Raw genomic sequence first — 27,765 nt, 5'->3', positions numbered from 1 at the left:
CTTTGGTCTGTTTTGTTCAGTGCTTCTTTCTTTGGCGGGTGATAGCTTAAATAGTAACAATGGTTACAACACATTGAGTTTCTGCCTTTTCTTTAAAGATAATGTCATTGATGTACGATCATGAGATGTCTTGCAGATTCTTGGTTCTTCAACCCAGTTAGGTCACCTGACCACAATGACGAAGGCACTGGACAAGGTGACATCAGGAACTAAATGAACGAGACAAGGAAAACCGCTGACGCTTACACAAGAACTAACCAATCAGCTTCGTCGAGGACCCTTAACCGCTCATCTTCAATCTTTGCCTTTAAAAACATTCGATTAAAAACCATCAGGGAAAAAAAAATAAAGAAAGAAAATTTAAAAGAGAAAAAACAAGTAAACAAAACAAAACAAAAAAATCAGGGAGTTTGGATTTTGAGCGCTAGCTCCCAGGTCTCCCGGCTTGGCACCCCGCCAATGAACCGCTTTCATTTCTCCACTGCAAAACTTGAGGTTCAGTGTTTGGCTCAGTGTTCTAGCCATTCACTCCTGGATTTCTGCTAGTTCCCTGGCTTCACTTACCATGTATATTCTGCCGTCTCCCGAACTCCATTTCAACCGAGGATCTTCTGAACTGCCGATCCATGTACCTAGCTGTCCGCCAGACGATCTCACAGGCATGGCCCATAAACATCTCAGCTCAATGAGTACGAAACCAAACTCATCATCTTTCACTAAAAATCTGTTCATTCTACACTGTGACCTCTTTTACTCAATTGCCTAAGCTAGAAATGTGGTCATTGCCCCACTGCCACCATGCTGTGAACGGTGTCCAGCTAAAGACTACCAGGAACATCCTTGCATGGGAGCAAGATGGATTTGTCACTTGTTAGAGCGAGAAAGAGCACGTGGGGAACCATGGGGTGTCTTAGTAAGCCGGTGTTAGAACTTGCAGGATTTGGACAATTATAGGCTAAAGCTATAATTGGTGAAGCAGCAGCAGTGACTCATATTAGCCAGGACAGGGAGGTGTTTGGACTTCTGTGATTGATTTGGACAGCGTTCATGTCTTGATCTGTGTTTAGACATGATCATGGAATGGTCTTGTTTCGTCTTGCTCTGTCATAATCGCAGAGGGGCGTTGTCTTGATGCTGATTTTCGGTGAAATTATGTTCTCCATGAGAGCAGTAAGGCCTAGGGGTGGGTGCTGGGCCAGCTTCTGGGTGTCATCGGCTGCTCTTTTCTTTCTCAGTACTCTCGTTCAAGCCATTCACCCCTGGATTTCTGCTAGTTCCCTGGCTCCGACTTTACCCACGTCTAATCCATTCTCTACGTTACAGCCAGAGTGATCTTTCTAAACAAAAAATATGATCTCAGCTCACAATCCTCGTCGAGCCTCCTTTGGGCTTAGGTTAAAGCCTGTACCTATTGACAGAACCAACAAGGCCCAGTTTCCTTTTTCAGTTTCAATATCACCATTCTGTTCCCACCCTTGCTCTCCTGGACCTCTTTCCTGCATAACCTCCCTGAGGTCAGAAATCTGTCTGTATAATTTACTATTTTGTTCCCATTATGTAGAACAAGGCAGGTCACTATAATTCATTGGTTGCCTGTCTTATGCCATATGGTAAACTCTTGGAGAGGTTGTTGGAGAAAGTACCTTTGATCTGAAGACAGCTTCCTCTAACAGAAATTTGAGGATGGAAGCCACATTTCGGGCGTTTTGCTCAAGGAGTTGCTCTGCCCCCTTCCGGTCGCAAGAAGCACTGCCTCTGTTAGTGGAGGAGCCGGGATATGCAAATGAGCAATGCTCTGCTGGGAGCTGGGAGTAGGACACCACCTCTACAGCACAAATTCGGTTTGAGAACAGATTGTCTTTATTTCCTGAACTGCGGAGGAATGTCCCATTGGGAAGCTCTCTCAGGGAAGGATTAGACTGGTTTTGGGGAGAGTCGAAATGTAGAATTTTATAAGGAACAGCTTTCAGGCTGTTTTTGTAGCCTTGAGTGAAATTTATGGAAGCCAGGCCTGCCAGGAATCTTAATTGTAGGTTATTTGGTTTTTGGCCCAAGGTCAAGAATGCTCTTTGTTCTTAGTATTTAACATTTCACAAATTATCATCCTGAGGACACTTTATCCCATAGATTTTTGGCATAGGGAGATTGAATAGGCGCTTGCTCCATCCATTCCATAAATTAACCCGATATTGCAGGACCTTCATTCACCAAGGGTGTGGTTTTGCCTTTTGGGATAGATGTCGGTTAAAATGCAGACCGTTGGCAGTCTACGGCATCTTTCACTTTGGGGGAAAAATCTGAAGGTGAATCTACTATTTCCCCTTTTTCTTTAGCGTTATATTTTTGACATGTTTTGCCCGTCTTTAAGGTTCAGTCATCTGTAGTCCTCTCTTTAGAAACTTTCCACAAATTATTTTGTCTGCTAGTGATAGGTCCTTTTTCAGATTTCCAAATCTTTACTACAATAGCCAGTGCTGCAGTGAAATCTTTTGCATGTTGCTTTGTCCATATGTGTGAGTTTCCCTGGGGTATGAATCTAGTAGTGACATTGCTGGGTCATAGCTATGAGTGTTTTCAGTTCCTCAGGCTGTTGCACCTTGCTCACCCAGAGTGATTGTACCCACTTATGTTGCCACTCATGTGATTTCATATCCTTGTCATCACTTGGTTTAGCCAGATGTTTTAATGTTGCCGATCTGATGAAATGGTTACTTTGTTAAGATTTTAATTTGCATTTTTCCCGATTACTAATATGGCTATGTACTCTTTCAAGAGTTCACTAGCTATTTTATTGTGTATCCTATTTTATGAATTGACGGTTTCTATTCCGTAAATTTTTTTCCTTACTGGGTCGTTGGTCTTTTCCTCACTGATTTTTAGTCATATTTTATATACATATTTTTTTATCAAGACTCTCTTTGTTTTATTAGTTTCAGATTCTATATCTTCTAACATTTGTAGCTTGTCTTTTTAGTTTGTTATGGTTTCTTGTGATACACAGATTTTTCTCTTTTATTTATTTAATTTTTAATTTTAATTTTTATTATGGTGACATTGGTTAATAAAATCTAGCAAGTTTCAGATGTACAATTTAACAGTAAGGCATACATATATATGTATATGTGTGTGTGTGTGTATATATATATATATATATATATATATATTCACTTTGTGCATTCATTTCCCATAGTTAGATTTCTTTCTGTCACCACATATTTGACCCCTTTTATTCCATCTACCTCCTCCCTACCCTTTGGTAACCACTAGTTTATTATCCATGTCAATTTTTCTCTCTTAATATTGTAGAATTTATCAATTTTTAAAATGGTTTGTGCTTTTGTGGCTTAAGAACTTTCTCTACCTTGAAATCAGAAAGATATTCTTATTTTCTTCCAAAAATTTTAAATATTTGATTTTCATATTTAAGTCTTTTAGTCACTTGGAATATGTTTTTGTGTTTGGTGTTCTAATTTTACTGATCTCATTCTGTTTTATCTAGAACCATTTGGCGAATAGTTAAATCCTTCCTCTGCTGATTATATTACCTCTGCATATATTAAGGTTACAAACATGCATGGGTTACTTTTAGGCTTCATATTTTGTTCCGTTAGTCCATTTGTTCCTTTAGCATGCTATAATTATTACTTTAGCAATGTATCATGCTTGGTATATGATAGGATTTGTCCTAAAAATATATCTTTACTATTCTTGGCCCTTTTCTCTTGCACATGAATTATAAGATCATCTTATAAAGTTCCCAAGAATACATACTAGGATTTGTATTGGAATCGCAGTGGATTTATAGATTGCTTTGGGAGCATTCATTTCTTTATGATATCGAGTCTTTCTATTCATGAATACATGATATTCTCCTTTCGGTCTTTACACTTGGTATTCCTTCACCTGGAAAACTTTCTTTTAGAAAGCTCCTTTGTTCCCTCACCTCCTTCATTGTCTGCTCAACTGTCACTTCATCAGAGATGCCTTCCAGGAATAGTTTCCTTATCCTAGTCTATCTTTTCATAGCATTCGACATACATGTTTGTGTATTTATTCTTTTATTGTCTCCTACTCAGTGGAGTTAAGCACCATGAGAGCGGGGACTTTTTCCTTGCTATGTCCCAGAACAGTGCCTGGCACATGACAGGTACTCAGTATTTTTTTGTGTGAATGTATTTCTGTACAATAAAATCCTTCTTTTACAAAGAAGTTATCTATTTACCATTAGAGTTAATCTTAGATCTCAGTTTTTGTTGCTAGTGTAAATGGCAACTTAAAAATTTTTTTCTAGTTATTTGCTACTGGTGGACAGAACAGAATTGTTTTTGTATATTGTTTTGTGATCTAGTATTTTATTAAACTCTTATTCTAATAATTTGCAGAGTCAGTTTGATTTTTCTGTACAGAATTTTATTTCCTGGAAGTAGAGAAAGACATTTAGGTCTCAATTTTTTTCCTAAATCAAATATTAGTTATCTATAAAAGTGTTTCGTAAATTACTGATATTGCTATTTTAAAGAAACTTGCTATATAGTGACTCCATTCTAATGCTGCTTTCTAATTTGGGAATGAAAGAGGACTTTCCAAACTCGCTATAAGGTCCATTTTTCTTTAATTTCTAAGTTTTAAGCCAACATCTTTAATAGCACACATTTTTCTTCAAGATTACTTACCGTTTTCATGGAAGAGTGATAGTCAGAATCTAGATTTCTGCTATTTCATAATGTCTTTCTAAATGTCTGCATTTCCATAGACATTTTGTAACGTCTCTGTTCAGTGTAATGAATAAGAAGAAGCTTTCTTAAATAACATTTCCAGATTTGAGTGTAGTCAACCAAAAGTCTGTGAGAAGAAGCTGATCATGACGTTTTCTGCTCGGAATGCTTCTGTGTGGGTTTTCCACACCAAGCAATTCTCCAGTTTAGCGCAGACACCAAATGGATGTCCTACAATTTAATTCAATTCTGAAACTACCTGGAGTTTTCACGGACCCCAGAGGTTAAGTAAGGGCTCAGTTCTACAGACTGCACCCCTCACCCTCCACTTCAGACTCCAATCTCAAGTAGTGGGTCTCCCTGGTTACCCACACTTTTATCTGAGTTGGCTACAAATCAAGGTTCCCACAGCCCCCTCCTCAGGTTCGAATTTGCTATAGCAGGTCATAGAACTCAGGGTAACACTTTATTTACTATTTATTACCAGTTTATTATAAAGGATGTTTAAAGGCTGCAAGTGAACCTCCAGACGAAGAGGCACATGAGACGAGGCCTGAAAGAGTTCCAAACAAAGGAGCTTCTGACCCCATGGACTTGGGCATGTATCTTCCTGGCACATGGATGTGTGTTCACTAACCTGGAAGCTCTTTCCACCTTGTCTTTTGGGGCTTTTATGGAGGTGCCATTACTCAGGCACAGTCCCTGGCCATAGATGATTAACTCAATCTCCAGCCCCCTTCCCCTCTCCGGAGGCCCAGGGGCGGGGCTGAGAGTTCTAACCTAATCATTGGTTGTTCCTCTGGTGACCAGCCCCTATCATGGAGCTATCTAGGCTCTCCTCATCGCCACCCGTCACCTCATTAACATACAAAATGACACTCTTAACACTAAAGATTCCAGGGGTCTTAGAAGTTCTTGTGTCCAGAACTGGGGACTGAGACTAAATATTAGAACAAAAGATGCTCCCATCATCTCTATTGCTTAGGAAATCACAAGAGTTCTAGTAGCTCTTCTGTCAGGAAACAGAGATGAAAACCAAATGTATATGCGGACAGTCACCAAATTACAACGGTTTAGCTTATGATTTTTCGACTTTACAATGATGTGAAAGTGGAAAGAATTCAGTAGAAGGGCTAGGCTAAATTATGATGTTTGGTAGCGTAGGCGTATTAAATGCATGTTCGACGCAGGATATTTTGAACTTATGATGGATTTCTTGGGATGTAACCCCATCGTAAGTTGAGGAGCATCTCTATTTCTTATGTCACAGTATCACAGCCTGGCATTGCAGTCTCTCTGGAAAGGTGTGCTGGGGGGACCTACGATTGTCAAAAGTTTCAGAGTGAGCAAAAAAAGCAAAAAAAAAAAAAAAAAAGCTTGTAAAAATGGGGGGATGGTAAAGTTACAGTGTAATTCTTTAGCCCCTTTCCTAGTAGTGTGTATCATTCAGGGAAGTTTTGTTTTCAGATTGGTTACATTCTAGCTAGTGTTACAATTTCTATTTTGTTAGGGTTACAATTTCTATTTTGAAACGGAAAAGAGAGTTGTATTAGTGATGTATTTCATTTTGTTTTCTTTTTTTAAATTTGTCTTTAATTTCTCTACAGTCCAAATAGTCTTAGATTTGGTATTGAAATGAATCACTTTAGTTGCCAAGTGATTATTTCAAATTCAGGTTTCTATTACTCCATAATTGTCCCTAAATGTTTTCTTCATGTTTTATACCCCTCTTTCACCTTATTGAATATAAAAAATATTTAAAAAATATAGTCAGTCATCTGCTTCTCTATAGGAAGGCCCTAATAAGACTTTCTCTATAATTGACCAGAAAAGGAGAATAGGTTGGAGCAGGGGCAGATGTAGGTGGGGCTATTCAAATACCAAATTACTTGCAGCCAAGGGGATGAAGGGAGACTTCAAGTTCAGGAAGCACATGTTGAAATCTAAGACCCCAACTTCTCATTATGTGTCTTCAGGATCATACTGTTGGAAAGCTCTGGTAGCATTTAGCCATCTTGGATGCCTGTGTCCAATTTATCTGAGTACCAGATACGTTTCGGGTGGTGCATTTATTTCTCTTTTAAGAGATGGCCTTAGTTACACTTCCTTTACTCTTTCTGGCTATTATTCCCCTTACATTCCTCACCCTTCCCTAAGACAACGAGAGCAGAGTTTATAATAACAAATAACTCCTGCAGAGTTTATAATAACAAATAATATCTCAACATGTTTTTTAAAGAACAGCTGCCAAGTCAATCCCTTTGGTCAGGGTCAGCCTCTTCTGCTTTCTTTTTTTTTTTTCTTTCTTTCTTTTTTTTTCCTCTGCTTTTATCTCAGCTGTACTTAGACTCCCAAATGCTCAGTTCCTTAACTTCAGCCATCATCCATTTTTCAAATGGCTAAACTGCTCAAGGCTGACAGGTATTGTAGAGGCAGAGCCGGGGTGTCTTTTTTTTTTTTTTTTTTTTTGATTTTAGATTTAATAATGCCAGTGCCTGGTATTCTGTGGAGCAAATAGTATTTTTTTTTTTTTTTCTGGATCTTTGGAATGAAGCCCTGGGCTTTGGCAGAGTTGCAGAATCTGGAGGACAGAGACAGTCTCCTAAGTTTCTAAGTCTGTCTTTGGAAATTTCTCTTTTTGACACATTGAGGGGTGGCGGGGTGGGGTGGGGTGGGGAATAACGGCCTTATCTTTTGGCCAAGATCAAGTAATCCGCAGCTGTTGGGGAACATGTGACAGGAATTTTTGCAATAGTGGGTTGGAAAGAACTATCTGGGTACACTCGGCTGTCTGCATTTCAGGGTTCACCCCCGTCTGCCTGCCTGGATGTGAAGTACTGAAGACTGGTGGCCTCATGTGGTCCTTTTTGGCCTCTGGACTGTCAAATTGCTTTTTTTCCTTAGCATTGTCTCTGCTTCTCTTGAAGGCTAAATCGTTTTTGACAAATTATATACTTTGCATTCCTATAGTAAATATTAAGTTTTATATTTATCAATATACTTTACAATGTATCTGAGACTTGCAAGCCACCTTCTGCCCTCTGTCCTCTGCTTCCCCCAGACTTAGTACTTTGTACTTTTTTATTTTGGTGGAACAGTTAGTCGCAAGTCTTGGTTTGTTTTCCCACATAAACAGATTCATCTTGATAACTTCATCTTGATATCGTTTAAATTCCTTTTAACTTTTATCCTTTTATCTTCACATGCTACTTTTCTAAGAAGGGAAATATTTGGATCGGATTAATATAGTTCATCCACTCATTTACCAAACAAGTGCCTGCTATATGCTACCTCTGAGCAGGCGGGCCCATGGACAAATAGCACAAATCCCCTGCCACTTGTCTTGAAATGCAAACAGACACTCAAACAAATTTAACAAAGGGGACATGAATTGTAGCAGAAGTAGGTGCACAGTGGATGAAAAGTAATTTTTTCCATTGAGTTGAGAAAAGCTGTCATTTGAGCTGGGTCGTGAATGACTAGGAGCTTATGAGGCAGAGTGGACAAACAGGAAGGGCAAAACGGAATGGCATGAACAAAGATGCTGAGACTTGACAAGCCACTGTCGTGAGGCTGGCAGGTGTTTGAAGGCTGATGTGGCTGGAGGGTAGTCCCCGTGGCAGGTGTGCTGGTTGATAAAGTGGGGCGTAAGTTGTTAGCTTCCTTATCCCATGCAGAGGGATTGGCTTTATCTGTCTGGAGCCATGGGGACTGCAGGTGAGGTACTGTGTTCCTTGCAATGTTATGTTGGATCATCTCAAGTAGAGCTTCTGACCCCACAGTTCTCAACCTTGAGCTTTCATGTTGGGGATGAAGTCTGTGCAGAACCCCTGGTTGGCACTTATCCGCATGCCTGGGTCACCTTGGACTTCTTATCATCACTTGGATCATCATTGGGCAGTGGCCTGAACTCTGACCTTTACCCACTTTCCTGCCTCCCTCTAGGAGCTGGTTCCGTTTTTCCCAGGGTGAGGTGGGGTACGGGCTTTGGCATGAAGAACAAGATGGCAGAGGATGAGCCTTTCACACTCTTGGCTCTCCTCTGGCACCCCTTCTTGTCTTCTGTTTCTGCAGATCTTGGCTTCTGCTTTCTTCTAAATACACAGCCATCTTGGCTTCCAGCCCAGGTGAGAGAAAGCACTTATTTCCTTCAGCTCCTCTCTGAAAATAACCCAGCTGGCACTGCTCAGGAACAAGAAGTTCCTGAGAGTGTCGGTACCTCACGGTGTTGCTGTCCAGCGGTCTTCGGTCTTCGCTGTGAACCTTGTGTCTGCCCCACTTACTCTGAATTCAAGGACCGCTGTGGTGGGAAGTGAGGGGTCGTCTAAAGACCTCAGCAGTACCAGCTGGCTCCAAAGACTAGCGTAATGAAGCGATGGGGAGGGTAAGGGAGCCCTGGCACCCTAGGGAGACTGGGGTAACCTGTGGGAGGCCCTGCAAGGTGGGGGAAGAGCCTCACCATGGCATCTTCTCTGATCTGTTGTAGACAAAGGTGGATGCCTCTCACTGGGCCCCAGCCCTGGAATGTTTGCTAGAGCCCAGAGGTTGCTTATCAGTCTCTTCTGGTGTGGAATTCCTAGCTGCCCGACATCCTGGCGCCAGAAACAGCGGGCGGAGTCAGCAACTCTCTTGTCCAAACAGATTCATCGGAAAGCATCATGGAGGAGATTGGATTAGAGTTAATTCAATGAAGTTAATAAAGCAAAGTATTATAGTGGGCGTTCCATAAATAGTTGCTGCCTGATGAATTAATTGAACTAAATTCAAGCTGAGTCTTGAGGGACGAGTGGGAGGAAGCCCTGCGGGAAAGCGGAGGTCTCATGCTAAGTCCCAGAGGCCTGAGAAGACACGGTCTGGTGGGGAGAGGGTGGAAGCTGAATTTGGCTGGCTCTGAGCCCCAAGCGGCCTTACAAAGCTGGGCGGACTAGGCAGGCCCTGAGTCCTGGGCCAGGGGCAAATGGAAGATGGTGTCCGGCGTAGCCACCAGCTTCCTGAGTGGGCGAAGAGGGGCCTCAGGACCCTCGCGGTGCTGGATGTCCCCTTTCCGCCCACTTTCCGGTGGCGGGAGGGACCAGCGGGAACCCGCGGCGGGACAAATCAGACTCCGCTGACCTAAAGGTGGCTCCGTGCTCAGCCTTCTTAGCGTCTAGCTGGAAGGAAAATTACGGGTAGACGGGTTCGAAATGTGGAATTGGACCACGCTGCAGTCGGAGGCTTGTTCCGGACACTATTCCCCCCTCTCCACTCCCCGCCCCAACGGTCCCAGAAAGAACAATCCTGCGGGTTCCACTTTAAGGGGCGGGCGGGGGCGGGGCTCCCCTGCCAGCTGCCCGAGAGCCGCCCGCCCCGCCGCAGACGCAGACGCGGTCGCGGAGCTGCACCGAGTCATACAAGCAGCGAGATCGTCCCGGGGCCAGGAAGTCGGGGCGGGCGTCCAGCCATAGCTCGACTGTAGACTGCGTCGTGTTGTCGGTTCCGCAGGCACCATGAGCCAGGACACTGAAGGGGACATGAAGGAAGTGGAGCTGAACGAGCTGGAGCCCGAGAAGCAGCCTATGAACGCGGCGCCGGGGGCAGCCGTGGCCGGGGTCATGGCGGGCGGCACCGAGAAGAACGGTCTGGTGAAGATCAAGGTGGCAGACGACGAAGCGGAGGCGGCGGCCAAGTTCACGGGCCTGTCTAAAGAGGAGCTGCTGAAGGTGGCGGGCAACCCTGGCTGGGTGCGCACCCGCTGGGTGCTGCTGCTGCTCTTCTGGCTCGGCTGGCTCGGCATGCTGGCGGGCGCCGTGGTCATCATCGTGCGGGCACCGCGCTGCCGCGAGCTGCCGACCCAAAGCTGGTGGAACAAGGGCGCCCTCTACCGCATCGGCGACCTTCAGGCCTTCCTGGGCCGCGACGCGGGCAACCTGGCTGGTGAGCGCCGTGCATCCCCACCCCCACGCCTCGCGCCCCTCCTTTTAACTGGTCGCTGGCTTTGACCCGGTCCCCAGGTTCACTCGGACGGTTCTCCACCCCACCCAGTCCCGGCGGCCGCTCCCGGGGACGTAGGCCCTCCTTCCTGTCTTTGAAGATCCCCCGCCCCTCTCTTTCACGAGCTTAGCTGACTCGGGATCTTCCTCCTGCGGCGCCTCAAGCCAGTTGAAGCCGGTTTCTGAAGCAACGCGTTAGGCCCCTTACATCAGCTCCTCTGAGTCTCACGATCCAGCCTTATCTTCACCCCGCCCCAGCCCTCGGTCCCGGAGAGAGGAGCGAATAGGAGCGATTCCTCGCAGGCCGGCCTCACTTTACCCCTCTTCCCCACTCAGGCCTGAAGGAGCGTCTCGGTCACCTGGGTACCCTGAAGGTGAAGGGCTTTGTGCTGGGCCCGATTCACAAGAACCAGAAGGATGACGTCAATGGGACCGACTTGGAACAGATTGACCCCATTTTTGGCACAAAAGAAGATTTTTACAGCCTCCTGCAATCGGCCAAGAAAAAGAGTAGGTGGCCAAGAAAAAGAGTAGGTGCCCTGGAGTTGGCGAGGAAGGAGCGAGGAAGGGCTTGGCCTTCTGGCCAGAGGAAAGGCAGGATCGGATTATTGCCTGGTTTACTCTGGTTTAGGGTTCTCCTAGGGTAGGAATAAAGGAGGCAGGTATAAATCCAGCCTGAAATGGATTTGTCAGGTGGTTTAGAGACCTTCTCCTAGGCTATGTAGTCACTTTACTTCTGGGCTTCAGTGTCCTTATTTGCAAAATGTAGGGTTTTACGAAATCAGAGGTTTTTAAATCTTCATGAAAAGAGTTGATCTTTTTGAGGAAAACAAATCTACTTAAAATCTTGTCTTACTTTTAAAAGGGTTCGTTTTTTGGGGATGGGGAGCCCAGTGCCCCAAAGCTCAGCCTTCTCTACAACACTACAAGCCTTCTGCACTATAAGGTCTTCAGGCCCCCTCCCCGATCACATCTGTTTCAGTGGAATGAGCTTTGCCAGGGTTCAAAGCTAAGCGTTGTACCAAGTAATACAAAGAAAACACTCTACGGACTTGTATTTGTTGATGTCCTCCTTCCCCTTCACCCCGAAGCCTTTCTCACGACTGCCTCTAAATTGTTCTAGGCATACGGGTCGTTCTGGACCTCACTCCCAACTACAGGGGCCAGAACTTGTGGTTCCTCCCCAGTCAGGTTGACACTGTGGCGGCCAAGATGAAGGTAAGTGTGCTGAGGCTGAGTCGGCCCTTCCGCAGCAGGCCCCGCAAACCTCGCCCGGCTCCAGCCGAGGCACCCTTGCGCCTTGGAGCCAAGCAGGCATGGTCCCATATAAGCCAGCAGTGCATCCCTGTTTCTGCTCGTTCCTTTCCAGAGCACTCATTCTTTTTTTCCCCGACACGGATGACGACTGTGTCAGGAAGGGAGCTTCTCAGATGTCAGTCTGGGTTTGGGGTTTCTTCCTTTCGAGAGCGGAAACCCTTGCCCCGTGGGAATCCTGTGTCCTGACTGGTTTCCCAGTTCTCGTCTGATGTGTCTCGGAATGGAGCCCAGTCTGAAATTGTAAGCGTTGGGGTCTTCCTGTGTGTCTGGGCCTACGCCCAGGGTTTTATATAGTTTTTCTAATCTCCTGCAGACTCACACAAGGTCCCTATCAGTGTCCCCAGTCTGTAAATGAGGACGTTAAAGTTCAGATGGCTCCATGTGCCTGGCTAAGATTTGAGGTCCCAAGTAGTCTTTTTTTTTCTCTAATCTGACTTCCCCGAAGGTATGGGCTCAAACTCTATACCCAGCAGGCTGGGACTGGGGCTTTGAATGTCACCCCAGCTCCAGTGCCTGGGTTCTAGGGCACCAATCAGTTCAGATCAGGCAGAACAGAAAATGGAGTCAGACCGCGACACTTTGCTGGCAGCCCTAATTTTTTTTTTTTAGGCGAGGCAACCCTTGGTTGCCCTCACAGATTGCAAGGACTTTGTCAGCTTACAATCTCTTATTTATTTATTTATTTTATTTTTTATGCCCACAATACCTGGACTTCCTAGGTGGTCTCCATCCAAGTACTAACCAGGCCCGACCCTGCTTAGCTTCCAAGATCAGACGGGATCCAGCTTCTTCAGGGTGGCATGGCTGTAGACTGGCAGCCCCGATTCTGAGGGATTCTGTACTCTCAGCATTTCAGTAGGACCCATGAGGTCAGCCAGGTCATCAGTTAGCTGGGACATCCTTTAAAAGTTGTTGATAAGGGACGTTTTCAGTCGATAATGGCATAAGGAGTGGTAGCCTCAGATGAAAATGGAGATGAGAGGAAGGAGCACACGGAACAGAGAGAAAAAGGGAAAAATGTATGCAGTGGAAGTGGGATTCCATGTTCTGTGCCCTTCAAATGCCAGGGCTTCAGGTCTGGGCCTGCTCTGCAGAGCTGGCTCTTGTCAGCTGCTGCCTTAACTGCCCCGGGGCTATGCTTTGAAAATCACTCATCCTTGGCTTGGTTCTTGCTCACCGCCCCCACACCCTCTTCGGGACACTGGGAAAGGAGTCAATAGCTTGTCTTGGGATCTCAACTAGCATTTTAGGTCCTGTCTCTTCTGCTGTGGTCTTGGGCATGCTTCCTTGCTTCCCTGAGATTCCTCAGCTCTGAAGTGGGTAGACCATCATTCCACACATGCTAAGTATTGAATGACGCTACGGGCCTTTTCTGGTTGTCAGAGGTGAAGCCGTGGGATTTGCCATGGTGGAGCAGAGAGATGTGAAATGCTGTAGCACTAAGAGAATCAATGATAGGTTAGAATGGGAGGGGACCAAGGGCTAAACCTTTATAATAGAAGTGAGAAAGTAAGACTATTCAAGGCTCTCGTTCGAGTGACTCTTCCAAGGTCCCCCGGAAGTGAGTGGGCTAGAATTTCTGGAGCCTCTACGTCCGAGTGTTAATATCTTCTCTGTCCTCTTGCCCGCCTCCTTGTAGAATGCTCTGAGTTTTTGGCTGCAGGCTGGCGTGGATGGGTTCCAGGTTCAGGATGTGGAGACTCTGATGGTAAGTTCCCTTCGTGTGTGAGAGGCAGACTCTGGATGAGAAACTCTCCAGGTCCTGGTAGTGTTCTCCATCTTGTCTTCTAGAACGCACCTTCATTCTTGGCCGAGTGGCAGAACATCACCGGGAGCGTCAGTGGAGATAAGTGAGTGCCAGACCCCTGGTCCCCAGCTCCACTCCACCGTGGGAACCTCTCGGTGGAGTGCTAGGCCCCAGGAAGGGGGTTGTTTCCTCGTCCAGAGAACCTCTTCACCTCCATTCTCCCTTTCTTGCCCTGTACCAACCTTGACCCCTGCTCTGCTCTCTCTCCACAGGCTCTTGATTGCAGGGACTGGGTTCTCTACCCTTGAGCAGATCCTGAGCCTACTCAAATTCACCAAGGACTTGTTGTTAACTAGCTCCTATCTGTCAGACCGTATTTTCACTGGGGAGCATATAAAATCCCTGGTCACCCAGTATTTGAACGTAACTGACAGTCGCTGGTGCAGCTGGAGTGTGAGTACCATGGTGGTGGGGGAGGGGGCAGGTGGTGTTTTGGAGGAAAGGGGTGTTGGAAGACGGGGGCAGTGGCTTTGGGGCTCATCAGCGCGTCCTTTCCTGCAGTTGTCTCAGGCGGGGCTCCTGACGTCCGTCGTGCCCGTGCACCTCCTCCGACTCTACCAGATGCTGTTCTTCACCCTGCCAGGGACCCCGGTTTTCAACTATGGGGATGAGATTGGCCTGGAGGCAGCCCTTCCTGGACAGGTATTGCACGCTGCCTCTCCCGCACAGTGGGGAAGGTTGTGTTCATCCATCACAGTGGTTCTGTGGCTGTCGGCAGACAGACCTGAGCCTTGCGGTGGGCTCTGTTTGAATCCTAGTTAATCACCTCATCAGTAGCTGTGTGTGTGGCTTTGGCAAGCTATGTCACTTGTCTGAGTCCTGGTCGTCTCTTCTGTGATACCGCATTTCTTGTACAGAGTAGTTAGGATTAAATGGTGGCTTACTTTAAAATGTAAGGTCTGATATCTGGTAGGTGTTCAGTACGGTAGCCTTCACTCACTCGCTCATTCATTCACTCACTCGTTGGACATTGGGTACCCTGTGTTAGGTTCTGTGCCCTCCAGGAACTCAAGAGTTTAGCGGGGGAGCAGGCTTGGAGGTTGACGCTTGAGTTGATCTTTATAGAATCGGTCATTCATTCATTCCACAAGGTTTTATAGGGTAATTCCTATGTGCCAGCACGGATGGTACAGCAATGTACGAAAAGACGAGAGGTAGTGAAATTAGGTAATCGGCAGGTGTAATCAAGATGCCAGGTGCTGATGAGTGCTGCGCAAAAGAAAGGGGAAGGGGCCTCGAGAAGAGGGTCTGGGGGGTATATTTTATATTGAGTGACCACAGAAAACCCTATGAGACAACTGAGCAGAGACCGGGGTCAGGTGAGGGAGCTAGGGTGTGGCCGTCTGCGACAGGAGCCCTCCAGGCTGAAGGGTCTTCGTGCAGAGCCCCGAGGCGGGAGCCTGCCTTGCTCACGCAGCAGCAGTTAGGCGTGAGAGCAGGAGGCTGTGCCTCGATGGTGGTGGCCCCAGGACGGCGAGAGCAGACCCAGGCCTTTCCCAAGTCCTGTTTCCCCTGCTTTGCAGCCTGCGAAGGCCCCAGTCATGCTGTGGGATGAATCCAGCCTCCCCAACAGCCCCGGATCCGTGCTCTCCAACATGACGGTGAAGGTAAGGGTTTCAGATGGGCAGGGCCTGGCCAGCAGAGGGTGGCCGGTGGCTTTGGGAGTCAAAACTCAGGGGAGTTCTTCATCCCTTCCTGCTGTGTGTCTTCATCGTTCGCAGGGCCAGAACGAAGACCCAGGCTCCCTCCTCACCTTGTTCCGGCATCTGAGCAATCATCGGAGCAAGGAGCGCTCCCTGCTGCACGGAGACTTCCACGTGCTCACCTCGGGGTCTGACCTCTTCGCCTACGTCCGCCAGTGGGACCAGAACAAGCGTTTCCTGGTAGTGCTCAACTTTGGGGACGTGGGCCAACCTGCCCTATTGGGAGCTGCCAGCGCCCACTTGCCGGCCAAGGTTGACCTGCTGCTCAGCACCCAGCCAGGCCGTCAGGAGGGCACCTCTCTCAAGCTGGGGGACCTGAAACTGGAGCCCCACGAGGGGCTGCTGCTCCACTTCCCCTACATGGCCTGACCACTACCCTGCCCTGCCCCCTCCCCAGGCCTTTTTAGTTCGGGTTTCATTCTTTTTTTTTTTTTTTTTTTTTTTTAACTGTCACAAATTACAGACAAGCCCCAAATAGGGTGTTTTCTGGCTTCAAATAAAAGTCAATCCTGCCTGAAGAGATCTTGTCTTCCCTCCACTCCTCTGTCATGGCAGAAATGTCTTTCCCTCTCTACCCCATTCCAGCCTGGACCTCTGCCCCACAGCGCTCAGCGCCTAAGCGTTCCAGACATCCGCTCCGGCCTGGAAGGGAAGGGGCCTGCCAAGCTCATAGCGGCAGGGAGAGGTCAGGGCTGGGGCTGGCATGCCGCCTCCCCCAGGGCCGGTGCTCTCCTGGAGGCCTCGGGTCTTGCCGACTCAACTTCCCTCACCAGTGGTCTCCAGCCAAGTTTGGTCACTTTTCCTGTTTTTGCAGACTTAGCCTTTCAGGGAGATAGAGTGGGAATAGGGTGGCCTGTTTTCTAAGAGGTACTTGTAAAGAGTACTAGAGATCATTCATTCAACAGGAATTTATTGCTCACTCAGCCTGTACCAGGAGCTGTTTGAGGTCCTGGGGTTGACAGGAGGGAACAAAGTTCAAAACCTCTGTCTTCTTGGGGGTTAAGTTCTAGTGAGGAGACAGAATTGGAATAAGCTGAATAAACATTATGGCGGATGTAGCGATAGCAGGGTCGTTCAGAGAGGAGAAAGTAAAGCAGGAAAAGAAGTGGGTGCTGGGAGGGGGGCTAGTGGAGGTCTCACGGAGATGACGTTTGAATAAGGGAGGGCGTTAACTTAGCAGATATCTGGGGAAGGAGCTTTCCAGTGTTCTGGGAGGAGTGGGGTCGGGGGGAACCTGCCTGACACTTGTGAGGAATGAGGAGAGAGGACAAGGGATAAGGTCTGGTTGGCAAAGGGTGGGCAGACGACGAAGATTCGGGTAAGATGGTCACACAGCAGGTGCAGAGTTTGGGAAACTGCAGTTCAGAGCATGGTTCCCCTCAAGACTGCCCTCTTCAGACACCAGCTGTAAAGTTAGGGTCCCCATGACCATCCTCAGTGGGTAATTGCTAGAAGGACTCTCAGAACTCAGGAAAGCACTGAGATTACAGTTCTAGAGCAAAAAGAACACCTTAGGGTGACCTGGCCGAAGGGCGGATGCATGAGCAGGGCGGCACCCAGACACGAAGCCTCCGATTGGTGGGTCATCTCCCAGCAAAGCCCTGGGCACAGACTTCTGGTATGTAGCAGTGTGGCCCAGTAGGGAAGGTCCCCAGAAACTTTGGTGTCCAGAGCATTTCTTGGGGCTTAATCATCCACTGTCCTCATGGTCAATCTTTAGTCTCCAGTCCTTGCCAGAGGTTCAGGCTAATATCTTTCGTCTTCGGTTCCTCCTGTGATAGCCTGTCCCGAAGCCCTCATTGTAAATCACCTCATTAGACTGATGTCTGAAGTCTCGCGCTAACAAAGACATTCCTACCAGCCAGAACATTCCAGGGGCCTGGAGATCACCTCCCAACAGCTGAGGACAAAGTCCAGACTTTCAGCTAAGATGGATTTTTCACTGCACATGGGGTTTGAGGGAATGAGATGGGAGTTGGAGGGTTTTGAGCAGACTGGGTTTTAATGGTTTGATTAGACTTACATTTCTTTTTCTTTTAAGTCATGTGCTCTACCCACGAGGACTGTGGGAACCTTGTTTACAGAGGAGGCTGAGGGCCCAGAGGACTAAAAGGATCTTCTTGGACACTGGTGGAGCTGCCATTTGGACCCAGGCCTTAGCTCTGTGGTCAAGCTCCCTGTCCCAATGGTCTGGGTCTTTCCCCAGGGCCCCTGGCCAATTACCTGCTTCCGAGTTGGGGGAGGGGCTGACTTTCAGCCCGAGTCATTTTTCCAATGTCAGTTGATGCGCCACAGCGTTGGTGACCCAGAGGGGACTGAAACACTGCCCCGTAGTTCCGGGCTTGACCGACTGGGAGTGGAAGCAGATGTAGGAATAATCGCCGTCCTGAGGTCAGGGCTGGCGGGGACAGAGGACGTGTTTAACCCAGGAGGGATCTGGAAAGCTTGGAGCCTTCATTCGAGCTGAGAGCGAGGCACCAGTAGGCATTCACGTGATGCCTTTAAGGACAGGGCCACCTGGGTAGGGAGGACATTATCACGGCCACTCAGTCGAGACAGCACGGTGAGAGCGAGGGACGGTTTGCCAGAGTGGGGAGAGCCATGCAGAGGCTGAAGCACGGAGGGTGTGGGCAGCCATGCTCAAGTCAGACCCGCTTTGCCGCATATGTGCTTCCCAGCCTGGTTACGCAGAATCGTCTGGAAAAATTTCTCCCATCCAACATCCACTAAATTGGAATCTCCAAGGGGGTGGGCCTGGGAGTCTATTTTTAACCAACTTTCCAAAACGATTCTCACAGCAGTTTGGGAATCAGTAGATCAAAGTTTCCCGAACTTGCTTTGTTACGCTCCAGGACGATGATTAGAAAAATCTTGGGTTTTCTCCTAGATATTCTGTTTCAGAAGGTCTGGGATAGGACACCGGAATCTATGTAAGAAGCTCAGATAAGCAGGAGAAAGGAATATTGCTCTCGCTGGTGGGGACACCACTGAAATGTGCTTGGCAGGGAGTGGCATGGTCAGGTTTGAGTTCCAGAAAGATCACTCTGGCTCTGCTGTTGTGGAGGAAAAAGTTGAGGGTGGCCGGGACCGGGGAAGGGAGCCACCTGGAATAGTCTAAGGAAATGAGGGTCAAGGAGGCTGTGGGGTTGGAGAGGAGGGGATGATGGCTCGAAGAGATGGTTCAAGAGAAGATCCAGAATTTCTTGACGGCCTAGGAGGGATGGGCTGGATGCTAGCGGGGAAGGGAGTTATGTGGTGACTGGAGTTTCTGGCTGGGGTGGGCGGGGGAGCTGAGCGGGGTGGGGGGGGTGGGCAGAAGGGCAAGAAGCAGCTGTGGGTGGTGAGCTGACTGGCTCCATGTGGCTGTGCTGGGTGTAGGTGCCCTTGGACTTGCAGCTGGGGGTTTCCAGCAGCAGGTCTGCAGCTCAGCAGAGGGGGAGATCTGGGAGCCCTAGGGTAGAGGTGGGGGTGCATACCGTGAGTGTGAATGATGCCCCAGTGAGGTGTAGAGTGAGAAGGGCGAAAGGGTGAGGCTGGAGCCCTGAGAACTGGCGACATTAACAGGACAGAGAGTGGGGTGAGGGGCCCACAGAAGAGGAAGAGCAGGAGCGGATGGAACCCTTGGCGGGGGTTGGGAAGGCAGGAGGAAGTGGCTAGGTCAGTGTCAGGGCAGAGCTGTCCCAGCTGGCCTTCAGACTTGGTGACAAGGAGATGGTTGGTGGTGCTCTGGAGCACTTCCAGGGCACTGGAGAGAAATGCTTTTGTGATTTTAAGGGTAGGAGGGATTGGTACAGGTTTCCAGCTGGAGTTCCTGGTTTTTTCTTAAGCAGCAAAAGAATTTGTTGAAAGGTCATCAGGAGCTGCCAGGGAGAGACAGGACCAGGCTTGGGAAATGGTCAGGAAGCAAGCGCCAAGCAGCAGGACGTACAACCGTCTTTTAACTGGAACAGCCTGGGAGGTGGCCAACGGGAGACACTACCTGTGCGTGGGCGGTTGGATACAAGGCCTTTGGCTGCTGGCGGGCTGTGGGTGATGCCGAAATTCAGGATGCGTTCCACTTGCAATGGCCCTGACATGTCCCAGTCCAGCTGCCGAGTCATGTGCAGTGGTACTGTGCCCGTGGCGATGGGGCGTGGATAGCGTGAGCGGCCCCAGATAGAGTGGAGTCAGAGATGATTTTATGGTTTTTGGCCTGAGCAGCTAGAAGATTGGATCTGCCATTTATTGAGGTGAGGAAGATCGCCAGAGGAGCGGGCTTAAAAGGGGAAGCGAGCAGCTCAGTTCGGGCTCAGTTCGGGCCGTGGCGTCTCTGAGATCCAGCGGACACGGAAGGGAAATGTCAGGATGTCAGCCCGACGGTCCGCCCGGTGTTCATGAAGAGACCTGGGCTGGGGATGCGGATTTGGGACTCACGTGTACAGCTGGCATTTACAGCAGTGAGATGACAGGAGATGACCACGGGAGCGAGTGTAGAGAAGGAAGAGAAGAGGACCAAGGACCGAGACCCAAAGACTGAGGCCCAAGCCCTTCAGGGGTCGGAGAGAGGAGGCGGAGCCTGCAGCGGGGACTGAGAAGTGGGGGCAGTGAGGGAGGTGGGGGTTTGGCGGGGAGGCGCCCTCTGCAGACCAGCCAGGAAAAAACGGCTGACTCTGTCACACGCCGCTGGGGGGTCAGGTAGGAGGACAGAGGCTTGGCTGTGGGGTTATCAGCATGGGGGTCTTTGGTGAATTGGACAAGAGCAGTTTTGGTTAGGCTGGGACAGAAGCCAAGCAAAAGGGGTTTAGGAGAGAATTTGGAGTCAGCGACGACAGGAAGGCTTTTCTTTTGGTATTTCACTATTTATTTTTTCTTTTCTTTTCTTTTTTATTGAGGCGTAATCTACATACAATATTATTTTAGTTTCAAGTGTGTATCTTACTGATTCAATATTGGTATATATTGTGAAATGATCACCACAAGTCTAGTTAACATCTGTCACCATGCAAATTAAAAAAATAGTTGATTTTTTAAAAATTTAAGTGTAGTTGGTGTACAATATTATATTAGTTTCAGGTGATTTGACATAAGGTATATAAATTTGACATTTATATACCTTACGATGTGATCACCATACTAAGTCTAGTACAGAATTTTTTTTTTCTTGTGATGAAAGCTTTTAAGATCTATCCTTTCAGCGACTTTCAAATATGCAATACAAAGCTTTTCTTTAAAGATGGGAGCAATAACTTTCACCTAAGTCATTGTATACTTCTATAAGAGCATGACTTGTAATAAAGGGTTAATGAAAAAAAAAAAAGTCTACGGACATGCTACCCTGAACAAGCCCCATCTAGTCTGATCTCAGAAGCTAAGCAGGGTCGGGCCTGGTTAGTACTTGGATGGGAGACCACCTAGGAAGACCAGGTGCTGTAGGCATAAAAATAAAAATAATAAGGGTTGTAAGCTGACAAGGCCTTGCAATCTGTGAGGTCAATCAAGTGTTGCCAAGCCTCAAAAAAAAAAAAAGATGGGAGCAATAACAGCCATATTTGCTTCAGTACAGGGGAACATGCCACGGATGGATGCCTTTGAGGTAGGGAGAAGGGGTGGGATCTAGCGGGAAGATGGGAGAGGAGCGCCAGCTTTTACTGGGAGCTGGTCACAGAGAAGGCAGAGTAAATGAGTATAGAGTTGGTGGGTAGACGTGGTGGGAGTTTGTGGAATTCTACTCACAGATTGCTTTTATTTTCTCGGTGAAGCAGGAAACGAGGTCATCAGCTAAGAGTGAGGATTGGAGTCTCCCAAGTGTTGGTGGTTTGAGGAGAGAGGAGAAAGTAGAAAGTATATGAATAAACAAACGCCCAGGACCTTCCTATTCACAGTGTCTACTTGAGAACTAGTAGCAATCACAACACCTGCTTGTTAGAAATGCAGACTCTCAGGCCCACCCCAGACTTATCGAATTGGAATCAGAATCTGATTTTGGAATCCGGGTGACTCCTATGCACACTCTAGGTGGGCAAACCCTGATTCAGGAGAATGGTAGGGACACTGTTGGAGGGAAATGTAGGTTGATTGACAGGCGGTGTGAACAGCCCGCTTCAGTCTTGTCTTTGTTTCTCTCGGAGCTAACCAATGGAATTTCAGTGCTTGACCTCGAAAAACTCTAGGTCTCCCTAACTGGTGGTGATCAAAAAAATTTTTTTAAAAATCTCAATGTGTTAAGGAGAAAAATGGTCCCTCTTTTTGTAAAGCCACAGAAATAAAAGCGGATTCCTTTCTACATCATAAAACCATCCTTGCAAATATTATTTTTAACAAGGGAATCTTGTCAAGACAATTACATCTAAGAGGCTGTTGCTTTGTCCTGTGAGAGTAACCTTTAACTTTTAAAAAACTTGCGATTCTGATTGCTTGTCTTCCTTAATAATGCGTTGCCCTGGCAATAATATTTAAATTCACATCTCTTTTCTAGAAGGTATAAATACCTGTGAGTTTTTTTGTTAAGCCAGAAGGGAAGCATTGGCATATCCCTCTTCTCCCATGTGCAGGAGGTAAAATAAACCCAAAGACTGCGAGATTTTTTAAACAAAGAGTCTGAGGGTCTTGTCTCATTTCCATTAACATACAGGAGGCCAGGACACCTGTTGTAAGGTTCAGGGTAGGGGGCTTGAGGAGAGAGGCGAAAGTTGAGAGAGAATACCTTTGGGAACAAGGCAGGGGAGCTGACTTAGGACAAGTACAAGGATAGTTAGATGGCAGCGTGAGGCCCATTGGCTGAGGTCTGTTCTGGATCCAATTTCTGAGGTAGCGGGATTCTTTTTCCCAGCAGTTCCTGACTGCCCCGCTGTAGGATCAGGGCTGATGGAAGGTGAAGTTGCTCCAGGGCGGTCAATTTCCTGCAGAAGCAAGGGGCCAGGGGACCGTGGCTCTTTATGGTGTGGATGACAGATTGCTTGTTTCCGGCTTCTCAAGAAAGGAAGACGATGATGGCAGAGCAGGGGCTGAAGATTGGGAGAAAAACGGGCAGGGCCTGGAGGAAGATGAATGGGAAGTGAGAGGGATGACGCTGGGGTTTAAGTTTGTGACGTGGGAGCAGCTGGGGATGTGTTGACGCGGGGTAGACGGTGAGGCCCCTGGGGCTGAAGTGATCATGACTCTGGCAACGCGAAGTCGAATGAGTCACCCAGCCTGGCGAGGGTCAAGTGGGGAGCCTGAGCTAGGAAATCATTTCCGGGTGGACTCCTTGCTCTATTGCTGACTAAAGTACTTAACCTCAGTTTCCTCATCTGGGAGATAATCGGAACTGTTTTTTACTTCTGGCACCAAATGTGTCGGTTTTTGCTCGCATCGACCGATTCTGATTCTCTGGACACTGGGCGTCCTGCGATTCAGTTCGGTTCTGATGCCGTCTACCCGGAGTCGGCGTAGGCTCTCAAAAGTTAAGGGCTCATTCCCACAAGACTGTCCCCATTTGAGATGCCAGTTGCAAGTCCCAGGTTGTCACTGGTACTTCTGACCAACTGGCTATAAATTCAGGGGTTTCCCATAACTTCCTCCTGAGGTTTGTTAATTCTGTAGGATGATCTCAGGAAGGTGCTTCACTTACTATTACGAGATTACTATAAAGGATACAACTCAAGAACAGCCAAACAGAAGAGCTGCATGGGTCAAGGGAGAGAGGGAAGGTGCATCTGAGCTTCCATGCCATCCTGGGCACACATCCCTCCCAGCCCCTTCATGTGTTCCCTGACCTGGAAGCTCGAAGAAGTCTGCGGGTTAGGTGTTTTTATGGAGGTTCCATTGCGCAGGCGCAATTGATGAAATCACTGGCCTTTAGTGATTGAACTCAATCTGCAGCCCCTCTTCCTGCAGGGAGTCATGGGTGGGGCTGAAAGTTCCAAGCCCCTAGTCACATGGTTGGTTCCTGCTTCCAACCTGATGCTATCTAGCCCCGCCCCCCAAGCCATCTCATTAGCATAAACTCAGGACCGGTTAAAAGGGGTTTATTGTGAATAAGAAAAGACTCTCCTCTCACCTCGATCACTCAAGACATCCCGAGGGTTTCAGAAGATCCATGTCAGGAACTGGGACAAAGACCAAAGACATATTTCTTACGATATCACAGATAGGGACAGTAGCCTTTATCATGAGGGATTTTCGAGATTCAAAAAGAGAGTTTGTTCACATGTCAGAGGGAGAAGAATGGTAGTAGGAGTCTGTCGGGCTCCCAATTGTCCAAGGCAGCAAAAATATAATGACCATTTATTGTCTACTGGGTCCCAATACACCCAGTGCTCTACTGATCGCGAGGGGCCGTGGTCTGAGGTGTGCACCCCTGGACTTGGCTGGCAGAGTCTGAGGAGCATGAGAAAGGGAAAGCGAAGACCCTAGTGGGTCCAGGAAGCAAACCAGTGTTTTCTCAACGTTCAGTATATAACAAGCCCAGCATGATTATCTCCTTTTACAGATGAGGAAACTGAGGCTTGGAATTTGTAATTTGTTCAAGTTCACAAACTCTGGCTCCCAAACTCTCGCCTTTAGTTTCCTGAGTGATAAGGGGTGCTAAGAGCATCTTTTGTTGTATTTGGTCTTCGATCCTGGCTCCTGTCACAGGGCTCCTAAGTCTCTTGGAATTTCCTGGGTGGTAGATAGGAGTGTGTTTTGTTCTAATGCGTGACACTCATAGGCTCCCAGAGAGCTACAGGATGGAGGCTGGCCACCAGAGAGACCTAACCAGGATTAAAAGCTTGGCTCTTTCAGCCCCACCCCTCATGCTCCAGGGAGGGGCTAGAAATTGAGTTAATGATAATAGATCACACCTACAGGATGAAGCCTCCATAAAAATCCCCAAAGTATAAGCGTCAGAGAGCTTCCGGGTTGGTGAACCATTAGTAGGCTGGGAGGATGGCACACCCAAATTCTGTACCCAACTCTACGCTCGAGACCCTTCCAGACCTCACTGCCTTATGTGCCTCTTCATCTGGCTCTTCACCTGTATCCTTTATCATGTCCTTTATTACAGAACTGGCAAGTGTGTTTCCCTTGGGTCTGTGAGCTATTACAGAAAATCATTCCCTGATTGAGAAAAGCATCCTAGGGACTAGTTTGGAAAAACGAGGATTTTTTTTTTTAAATGAAGTTTATTGGGGTAACATTGATTAATATGATTATATAATTTTCAGGTGTACATTATAATTTGACATCTGTATATTCTATTATGTGTTAATTACCCAAAGTCCAGTTTCTTTCAGCTACCATATATTTGATCCCCTTTACCCACTTCACCCTCCCCCTAACCCCCTATATTTGACCCCCTTTAATTTTCTACCACCCCACTCCTCCCCCACCCCCTCTGGTAACCACTAGTCTATAGTCCATGTCTATGAATCTCTGTTTGTTTGTCCTGTTCGTTTGTTGCTTTTAAGTTTATATCCCACATATAAGTGATATGTGATTTTCAATTTTTTCTGTCTGGCTTATTTCGCTTAGGTCCATCTATGTTGTCTCACATGGCAGTATTTCATCTCTTCTTATGGCTGAGTAATATTCCATTGTATATATGTACCACAGCCTCTTTATCCAATCATCTATCGTAGGACACTTCGGTTGCTTCCATGTCCTGGCCACTATGAATAATGCTGCTATGAACATCAGGGTGCAAATATCTTTTTGGCTATGGATTTTCAAGTTTTGGAAGTAAATACCCAGTAGAGGGATTGCTGGATCATATGGTAGATCAATTCTTAGTTTTTTTGAGGACCCTCCATACTGTTTTCCATAGTGGCTGTATTAATTTGCAGTCCCACCAGCACCGTATGAGGTTCTTTGGAAAATGAGGATTTCTGAAGAGTGCGCTAACCATTCTCTCTAGACTTTCCTAGGCTGCTGTTATACCCTAAGACTGTGACCTTGAGCTGCAGCCACCAGCCGGTTTCCAGCCTCTAGCCACCCTGTTCCCTTCAGACTGGCTAGCCCCCACGATCCAGATTGGCAATAACTTAATCCATCCTGTTGCTATGGTTTCTCCTGATAGGGATTATGTACAATTAAGTGGGTTTTGTATACTGACAAAGAATCAGTCTTTGAAAACCAAGGGAGTTTCTGTCTGCAACCTAGGACCTCTATTCGGTCCTGAACAGGTTTTTCCTCCAATTGCAAGTTTAAATGTGCCACTGGGTGTGTATAGACAGAATTTTACCACCCCCTAGATTCTCTTAATTCAATATATTCTGCAAGATCTATCACATTCTTAAAGACATCACTCCATCTCTGCATTTCAAAATAGGACCTTATAGCAATAGTTAATGGTGATATTGCAGTAAATAAAAAATAAAATAAATAAGTTAAATGTTTTTAAGGAAAAGAGAAAATATAAAGGAAAATAAAAATTACCTACATAATGCTAAAAAATATTATTGACCCTGGGGAGGGGGGTTGTGGGAACCCCTAAATTGTAGCCAATCGGACAGAAGTGTGGGTGACCTTGGAATCCACTACCAGTGACTTGACTGGTGTCTGAAGTGGGGACAGTCTTGTGAGACTGAGCCCTTAACCTGCCGAATATGATATTAATTCTCGGCAGATAGCGTCAGAATTGAATTGTAGCACACCTGGATAGTGTTGGTGAATTGGTTGGTATGGGAAACACACACATACACACACGTTGGAGTTAAAAGTTTCATGAGTAGGATGTGAAGGAAACAGAAGTTTTTCTTTTTAATAGGGCAAGAATATTCCAAGCAGAGGAAATGGAAAGGGTGAAAAGCATGAAGGAGTGAGCTTGAGGCTTGTGTGAGAATCAAAGGAATTTCAGAGGCTGGGACTGGGGTCTGTGGACGAGGGGTCGGGGAAGAGGCTGAAGAAGTAGGGCTGAATGGAAGGCTTTTGGAGGCTGAGGAGCTTGCAGTTTTATCTGAAGCTGTTGATTAGCGGTAAGCAAGGGGTTGACAGCATCAGATCTATGTCTTGGCAAAATCACTCTGGCTGAAGCATGGAGAATGGATGGGAGAGGGACCAATTAAGGCAGGTGTTGGCAAACGGGCCGGTGGATCTGTTTTTGTAGCCACTGTGAACTAAGGATGGCTTTTGCATTTTTATTTGTTTTATTTTATTTATTATTATTATTTTTTAGGCCAGGCAATCCTTGGTTGACCTCACAGATTGCAAGGACCTCGTCAGTTTATAATCCCTTATTTTTTATTTTTCACGCCTACAGTATCTGGTCTTCCTAGGTGGTCTCCCATCCAAGTACTAACCAGGCCCGAACCTGCTTAGCTTCCAAGATCAGAAGGGATCAGGCTTGTTCAGGGTGGCATGGCTGTAGACTGGCTTTTATATTTTTAAATGGCTGAAAACCAATCAAAAGAAGAATGACTTCTTTGTGACTCATGAAAATGATATAAAATTAAAATCCCAGTGAAATTCAAATAAAGTTTTATTGGAACACAGCCATGTTATTCACTTTGTATTGTTTCTGGCTACTTTTGACTGCAGTGACAGGGTTGAATAGCTGGGACAGAGACTAAAATACTTAAATATCTACATAGTATCCTTAATTTTGCCTCTTGCCCCATAGATCCTAAAATATTTACTCTCTGGCCCTTTAGAGAAGTTTGCTATCCTCTGAGTTTAGGGATTATTTTAGCATTTTAGGCAAGAGACTGCACCAGGATAGCGACAGTGTGAATGGCGAACATTGGATGAATTTGAGAACTATTCGGGAGGTAGACAGACTGATTGGGAGAACGGGGGGTGAAATGAGGAGTCTCAAACGACTCCCAGATCTCTGGATTGAGCACTGAGTGAATGGGGGTGCTAGCCAGGCCGGGAATGCCAAGAGAGAGAGTGGAACTAAGGGGTGGGGGCGACATCAGGGCCGGGGGGAAGAGTGAGAATAGTTCTCAGGCCTATTTTGTGTGATTCCTGGAGTTATGCTGTTCTTGTGTTACCGAAGATGCTAAGGACAGCCTCTTCAAACCCTTTCGGGCTGGTGCGGGGCACCTGGCATTTGAAAGGCTTTGTACTGTGAAGGCGAGCAAGTACCTGTCTGAATTTCCAGTTTGGTTAGCATCAGTTCTATCAAATCAGAGCCAGGCTCCAAAAAATGAAATCAAGGATCTCAAAAGCCTGGGGAGGCACAGGGAGAATGTGGAGTTGTCCCTAAGTGCCAAGTCTCTCCTCATCCATCGCCCAGTTGTCTGGCGAGGTTGGCATACTGGGGAGAAGGAGGGCCTGCCTCCCGCAACTTTAGAGTAGCAGCCCGGTGAGCTGAT

General features: G+C 47.1%; 1 protein-coding gene and 3 pseudogenes across 1 annotated transcript; 2 read left to right on the top strand and 2 right to left on the bottom strand.

Annotated features, from left to right (window-relative positions):
* Positions 1 to 10,061: 10,061 nt before the first annotated feature.
* Positions 10,062 to 16,033, top strand: SLC3A2 (solute carrier family 3 member 2). The gene is made up of 9 exons (XM_006911186.3): positions 10,062 to 10,628; positions 11,021 to 11,194; positions 11,808 to 11,902; positions 13,641 to 13,709; positions 13,793 to 13,851; positions 14,021 to 14,201; positions 14,310 to 14,450; positions 15,332 to 15,415; positions 15,530 to 16,033. The coding sequence occupies exons 1-9, from the start codon at positions 10,202 to 10,204 to the stop codon at positions 15,878 to 15,880; spliced, it is 1,581 nt and encodes a 526-aa protein (XP_006911248.1). The 5' UTR covers positions 10,062 to 10,201; the 3' UTR covers positions 15,881 to 16,033.
* Positions 12,696 to 12,813, bottom strand: LOC112479248 (annotated as a pseudogene).
* Positions 16,034 to 20,807: 4,774 nt separating the features above from the next.
* On the top strand, positions 20,808 to 20,926 carry LOC112479246 (annotated as a pseudogene).
* A 5,773-nt stretch (positions 20,927 to 26,699) lies between these two features.
* Positions 26,700 to 26,818, bottom strand: LOC112479323 (annotated as a pseudogene).
* Between the last annotated feature and the right edge of the window lie 947 nt (positions 26,819 to 27,765).

The sequence above is a fragment of the Pteropus alecto genome, unplaced genomic scaffold (assembly GCF_000325575.1).
Source record: "Pteropus alecto unplaced genomic scaffold, ASM32557v1 scaffold43, whole genome shotgun sequence".
NCBI classification, from domain to species: Eukaryota; Metazoa; Chordata; class Mammalia; order Chiroptera; family Pteropodidae; genus Pteropus; species Pteropus alecto.
The sequence above is the reverse complement of the archived record's forward strand: the minus strand, read 5'-3'. Positions and strand labels throughout refer to the sequence as shown.